The sequence below is a fragment of the Lynx rufus genome, unplaced genomic scaffold, assembly GCF_022079265.1.
Source record: "Lynx rufus isolate CCGP_SWC_20201006 ecotype Redwood Valley unplaced genomic scaffold, mLynRuf1.p SCAF_7, whole genome shotgun sequence".
Taxonomy (NCBI): domain Eukaryota; kingdom Metazoa; phylum Chordata; class Mammalia; order Carnivora; family Felidae; genus Lynx; species Lynx rufus.
Genome location: NW_025814889.1, coordinates 132029664 through 132036489, shown reverse-complemented (window position 1 = coordinate 132036489; position 6826 = coordinate 132029664). Strand labels below are relative to the sequence as shown.

The 6826-nt window shown below is 60.9% G+C and overlaps 1 protein-coding gene across 1 annotated transcript; it reads left to right on the top strand.

Annotated features, from left to right (window-relative positions):
* The first annotated feature begins 300 nt into the window (after positions 1-300).
* On the top strand, positions 301-1989 carry KCNJ4 (potassium inwardly rectifying channel subfamily J member 4). Its single transcript, XM_047066757.1, has one exon. The coding sequence runs from the start codon at positions 320-322 to the stop codon at positions 1685-1687; it is 1368 nt and encodes a 455-aa protein (XP_046922713.1). The 5' UTR covers positions 301-319; the 3' UTR covers positions 1688-1989.
* The last annotated feature ends 4837 nt before the right edge of the window (positions 1990-6826 follow it).

Sequence of the window (6826 nt, the reverse complement as noted above, 5' to 3'; positions counted from 1 at the left end):
GGCTGGAGGGGGCAGCGTGAGGGGCTGTCCTGGTGGCCTCAGCTTCTGGTCCCCGGAGGCACTGGCGCTGGTCCCGATACTCCCTGCCTGTCTGCAGAAGAGCCTGATGTCCCACATTCTGCGGCGCAGGGAGAGGGGGGCCTGGGCCCCGGGCCCTGGGCCAGGCCCCTCCCCTTGTGAGCATCTCTGGGGGGGGGGCGCGGGGGACGGGGACAGGGGAGGGGGAGGGGGAGGTCCCGGGCCACCAGCGTCTCACGCGTGTCGGGCTTCTCCTCCCCAGGCCCTGCGTCTTCCCAGGTGACCACGCCGGCTTCAGGACATGCACGGGCACAGCCGCAACGGGCAGGCCCACGTGCCCCGGCGGAAACGCCGCAACCGCTTCGTCAAGAAGAACGGCCAATGCAACGTCTACTTCGCCAACCTGAGCAACAAGTCGCAGCGCTACATGGCGGACATCTTCACCACGTGCGTGGACACGCGCTGGCGCTACATGCTCATGATCTTCTCCGCGGCCTTCCTCGTCTCCTGGCTCTTCTTCGGCCTCCTCTTCTGGTGTATCGCCTTCTTCCACGGCGACCTGGAGGCCGGCCCGGCGGCGGCGGCGGCGGGGGCGGCGGCGGCGGCGGCGGCGGCGGCGGGGGGGGCCCCGCCGGGCGGTGGCGCGGCGGCCCCGGCGGCCCCCAAGCCCTGCATCATGCACGTGAACGGCTTCCTGGGCGCCTTCCTGTTCTCGGTGGAGACGCAGACGACCATCGGCTACGGGTTCCGGTGCGTGACGGAGGAGTGCCCGCTGGCGGTCATCGCCGTGGTGGTCCAGTCCATCGTGGGCTGCGTCATCGACTCCTTCATGATCGGCACCATCATGGCCAAGATGGCCCGGCCCAAGAAGCGGGCGCAGACGCTGCTGTTCAGCCACCACGCGGTCATCTCGGTGCGCGACGGCAAGCTGTGCCTGATGTGGCGCGTGGGCAACCTGCGCAAGAGCCACATCGTGGAGGCCCACGTGCGGGCCCAGCTCATCAAGCCCTACATGACCCAGGAGGGCGAGTACCTGCCGCTGGACCAGCGGGACCTCAACGTGGGCTACGACATCGGCCTGGACCGCATCTTCCTGGTGTCGCCCATCATCATCGTCCACGAGATCGACGAGGACAGCCCGCTCTACGGCATGGGCAAGGAGGAGCTGGAGTCGGAGGACTTTGAGATCGTGGTCATCCTCGAGGGCATGGTGGAGGCCACCGCCATGACCACCCAGGCCCGCAGCTCCTACCTGGCCAGCGAGATCCTGTGGGGCCACCGCTTCGAGCCCGTGGTCTTCGAGGAGAAGAGCCACTACAAGGTGGACTACTCGCGCTTCCACAAGACCTACGAGGTGGCCGGCACGCCCTGCTGCTCGGCCCGGGAGCTGCAGGAGAGCAAGATCACCGTGCTGCCTGCCCCGCCGCCCCCGCCCAGTGCCTTCTGCTACGAGAACGAGCTGGCCCTCATGAGCCAGGAGGAGGAGGTGATGGAGGAGGAGGCCGCGGCCGCCGCGGCCGTGGCCGCAGGCCTGGGCCTGGAGGCGGGCTCCAAGGAGGAGGCGGGCATCATCCGAATGCTGGAGTTTGGCAGCCACCTGGATCTGGAACGCATGCAAGCCACCCTCCCGCTGGACAACATCTCCTACCGCAGGGAGTCCGCCATCTGACCTCCAGGCCCCGCCCTCGTCACGTCCCACAGGAGCCTCTGCCCCGCCCCCCCGGGGGGGAGGGGTGGGACGCCAGGACACGCCCCTCCACGCTCAGGACAGAGCCGACCCTGGCTCCGTGGACCTTCTGGAGGGAGGCGGGGGCTTCAAAGACTGGGGAACCCCTCCCTATTGACTCCAGAGCCCAGGCCTGGGAAGGGCCCAGGACACCCTCTGCCCTGTCAGCCGACCCGCTGGCGTCTCGGGGACCCCAGACCCACCACCCTTTTCCCGCTGACACTTCAAGGACGTGCCCCCTTTGCTCTCAGAACCTTGGGGAGGGCGGCTGGACTGCTGGGGGGTGGGCATCATGGGGTTCTGGGGTGGGCAGGGGTTAGTGCAGGGGGGAGGGAGGGCGGGGGTGCGTTTCTTTTGCATGACTGTGACCTGTTGTTCTTGCCTTTCTTTTGTAAATACCTATAAATGCAGAGTTGGAGGCACCGAATCCACCTTCTGCCATTTGTACCTGCAGGACAAGGAGGTGCGGTCCCTCTCGGTGAACCCCTCTCCCACCCCTCCCTGCCCGTCAAGCCTAGCCCCTTCCCCCTGCCCCGCTAGCTGGCTGGTCCCCAAAGCCAGCCATCTTGGCCCCTGGATGGTGTTGGGTTTGGGCGCAGAGGTGGGACCCCAAGGGGCAGGATGAGGACCGTCCCCACCCCCACCCCCCGTGGTCCCTCCAGGTCCCCGGGGTCCGGCCCAGATTGACAATGGAGTTTGTAACTATATATTTTTAATAAAGTATATGGTCCACTAGGGGTAGGCTGGCTGGAGATGGAAAGCTGGGAAGAAGGGTTAGAGAAAGAGAGACCGAAATGGTGTGAGTGTGTCTGTGTGTGGTACGTGTGTCCCTTTCTGAGACACTGACCCCTGGAGGGAACCGTATCACCTGCCATTCTCCTTCCTGGGAGCCAATGGGAAAGATCCCGAGAGGGCTTCAGAGGACCTGGGCTTGGGTCGGAGCTTCGCTGCCTCCTAGCTGTGTGGCGGCTAGCCAGTTACCCGGATGCTCTTGGCCTCGGTTTCATCATCTGCAGCATGGGCCGAACCATCGCTCCCTCCCAGGAGATGACGGGCAGGAAAGCCCTGTGTGGATGTCAGCTAACCCTTTGCAGCTCGGGGAAGAGCCTGCATCTACACAGCGCACACACGCACACACCCCAGGCTGGGCTGGTGAATTTGGCCTCGGGACCCTGGTGGGAAGGGCTCTAGGGGGCAGCTGGGAAACCCGGTCTTAGTCCGACTCAGTCTCTGTCTCACTGTGGGTGGGACCTTGGGTAAGTTCCTTCCTTTCTCCGGGCTTCAGTTAGCCTGAGCTCTACAGCGAGCCACCCCTCAAACCTAGACGACGGTGCTTTATTCTTTCTCGAGGTTCTGCGGGTGGGCTGGGTGCTGCCTTGTCTGGTTTCTCTGGGCTCCCTCCAGCAGCAGGGCTCAGCTGGAGCGCCACCTAGGCGGCCAGGCCCAAGCGGGCTGTCCCCCCACGTCAGGTGGTTGGTCTGGCTGTTAGCTGGGGCCTCTCTTCCTCCAGATTCCTTCGTGGCCTCTCAGGACAGCAACCTAAGACGGTGAAGGCAGGAGCTACCAGGTCTCTGGGGCCTAGCCTTGAACTTGGATAACATTTCTACCACATTCTATCGGCCAGTCGGGTCACGAGGCCAACCCAGAGCCGAAGGATGGGAAATCGGGCTCCAGCTGTCGGGAGCGCGGTGACGTCGCACGGCCAAGGGTGGGACTGTGGCCGTACTTGGTAGTCTATCACAGAACCCTTCAGTTTGAGCGCTCCTTCCAGCCCTGCCTCTAAGCCACATGCCAACTGTATACCCACGGAGTATAAGGAGGCAGAGGGACCCTCCCTGTTCCCAGGAATCTTCTGGGTCAGGGTGCCCCCACCTCCGGAAACACAAGGAACCAACAGGCAAGGTCACCTACTGCGAAGTGCGATGAGCTCCTTCGTGAACGATCGCCTCCCACCAGTGCTGGCAACATGGGTGCCATTTGGGTAAAACGCTGTGCACCCCACGTGCTTGAACAGCTTAACAAGCCAACCCGGGATCCAAGCCCCTCAACAAATCACTGGTCCTAATGCCTCCCGTTAACATGACACCCTTCACATTCCTTCGTCCGCTGAATCCTTACCAAATATCAAGAGGTGGGGACGTAAGGATTGTGGGCTCACTTTACACGTGAGGAAATGGAGGCCGAGGAACTAAGGCGCTGGCCTGAACCCAGGTGAGGACCGTCAGAGGCCAAGAGGCCTGTGTCCCTTTCGCTTCCCCTCTCCCCAGCAGGGACTGAGTGAGGGGGAGGGGCTGCCCCATCCAGATTTCCCAGAGTGCACTTGTGGCCTTTGGGGGCCTGGGGTGGGCGGGGGGGGGGGGCTACGGGGGACCACTCAGCAAGACAAAAGGGCAGCTTCCCAGTTGCCCGACGCTCTCAGAGGGCCCCTTGGTGCCCTTCTGCCAGGCGGGAGCACCCTGGGGTCCTCACCTCCCACCCAGCTCATCAGAGATGTCCCTCTATTCTCCCCTGCAGGCTCCTGGGTGGGCCTCACCAATCTCATCCTCTCCTGCCGACCTCATTCCCAGTATGCTTTGGTGCCTGGGTAACCAGCAGTCCCTAAGGAGGACCTCAGACTCAGGCACTCTGAGCCCCCAGAACATATCTTAGAGGTTAACATAAGGGCACGATCTAGAGGACACAGGGTTGGAAAAGCAAGGCCCGTCTGGGGTGTCAAAGAGGAGTGCCGTGCCCGCGGGCAGGGGGCAGGGCCACAGAGCTGCAGGGAGGCTCCCAGGCCACTCGGGCTGCTTGCAAACCCCTGCTTGCTCGGCTTGGTGCTGACTCACCTTCCCTCTCCCACCTGCTCCCCTCTCACAGCCCTCCCACCTGCCCTCCCTCCTGCTGCTGGCAGGCGACTCCTCTGATCTGTCTCACTTCACTCGGGGCTCCTCCGGGAGCAGCACTGAAATGGGGGGGTCGCTGTCTCTGGGGTGGAGGAACCTCAGGTATCATGAAGCCTGGAGTCACAGAAACGGGCTGGCTGAAGGGGGGGGCCGCTAAGCCCCTCCTCGCTGCACCCCCATCTTCCAGGCCTTCACCTCCCCTGCCCTGCCCTCCCCCTTCAGTCACAGCAGGGGCAGTGGTGGGCGGCTGGGAGGGAAGGAATGGAGAAAGGGATAGCAGGTGGGAGAAGGAGAGGAAGAGAAGGGGGGGCAGGGCGCGAGAGAGGGTGTGGTCTGATGGAGCTGAAAAACACCCCCTCATCTTGCCTCAAATCCCACCTTTCAGGCATAATTCCTGCAAATCCATTTTTGCTTCCTTCCCGCCAGCTTCTGAAAAACTTACTCCTTGTGAACTCAACTCAGCTGTCTCACCTGGTCAAAGCCCCCCCTCCTTATCTTTGCTGGCCCTTCGTTAGGTCACCGGCTGCGATCTGGGCCCCTTCCTGGATCAGGCTTTTCTCACCGTAGTTTGTCATGGGTAGTGCCTTTTCTCGGTATCGATGGAGTTGACGTATTTCCAATTTTGAATTTTTTTTTTTAACGTTTATTTATTTTTGAGACAGAGACAGAGCATGAACGGGGGAGGGTCAGAGAGAGGGAGACACAGAATCCGAAACAGGCTCCAGGCTCCGAGCTGTCAGCACAGAGCCCGATGCGGGGCTCGAACTCACGGACTGCGTGACCTGAGCCGAAGTCGGCCGCTCAACCAACTGAACCACCCAGGCGCCCCGACGTATTTCCAATTTTGAACGACTGCACACTGTTCATAGAATCTTAGAGCTAAGCGGAACAGCCCCTCGCCTATAGGTGGGGAAACTGAGGCCCAGAGGGGAGTAGCCCTGAACCCCGCTGTCCTGGACCCCGGCCCAGGGCCCTTGCCACGACGACACACAGAACCGGCTACACAACTGCGGGGTCCCCCTGCACCGCGAAAATACGTGTCCCTTGTTCAAAAGTTGGGGAAACCGCCACTAAGGGCACACCCAAAACATAAAGCTTCTTCCTGTCTTTAGATTACTTGCCTTCTCTGCTCACGTGCCTGCCACGGTGTCTCTTCGGACTTCACTTACGAAGCACAAGTTCAAGGAGAAAATTAAGACTTTTAAGACAGAGACTACGGGGATTAAACCGAGCTCAGGTCCCTCCCGTGAAGCCAGCCTTCAGATGAGCTCTGCTGAGCGAACCCGCCCCTGCGGGATCACCGTGAACGCCAGCTTTTCTCCACGAGAAAAGCTCCGACCAACACCTTTGTACAGCTTTTTGTTATGTTGTTTCTTGTTTGCCTTCATGTGGTTGTTTGCTCAGGCTATGAACAGAATTCTGGGCTACATTGGACAGATTGTGTCAAAGTGCAACCCCAGCGTCTCAATCTTTCCACAAGGACAGTACAAACCTGAGTTCTTTTTTTTTTTTAATTTTTTTTTCAACGTTTATTTATTTTCGGGACAGAGAGAGACAGAGCGTGAACGGGGGGAGGGGCAGAGAGAGAGGGAGACACAGAATCGGAAACAGGCTCCAGGCTCTGAGCCATCAGCCCAGAGCCCGACGCGGGGCTCGAACTCACGGAGCGCGAGATCGTGACCTGGCTGAAGTCGGACGCTTAACCGACTGCGCCACCCAGGCGCCCCAAACCTGAGTTCTAAGTAAGGATGGCGAAGGGGAGAAGGTTTAAAGCCAAGCTCCCCTTCCACAGCTTCTCTGGGGGCCGTGTGTTGAGACGGGGCGGTCAGGGGAGGGCACAGAAGTGGCCCCGGGGCGGGAGCTGAGAGCAGAGAGTGGCACCCTTGTGTGTATTTGCCCAGAAGAGAGGCTGTGGGTGTGAGAGCCAGAGGGCCTCAGCCTTGAATTCTCCCCTCTACCACCTACCAGCTATAGGACTTTGGGTCAGTTATGTCTCCGGACCTGTGTCCTCATCTGTGAAAAAGCACCATTCATACCTCTCTCACATGCTCGCGTGGACCAAATGAGATCTCACGTGGGACCAGGCACGGCATGATGTTGGGCACATTAGGGGGCCCGAGTGAATGTGAGTTGCCTTCCAGAAAACATTTTGATGGGCTTGCTTTAGGAGACACAGACAGTTTGAAAACTGACCCCT

Bases quoted from the DNA above. Each gene is read 5' to 3' on its own strand.
- KCNJ4 (XM_047066757.1), top strand. From the start codon at position 320: ATGCACGGGCACAGCCGCAACGGGCAGGCCCACGTGCCCCGGCGGAAA.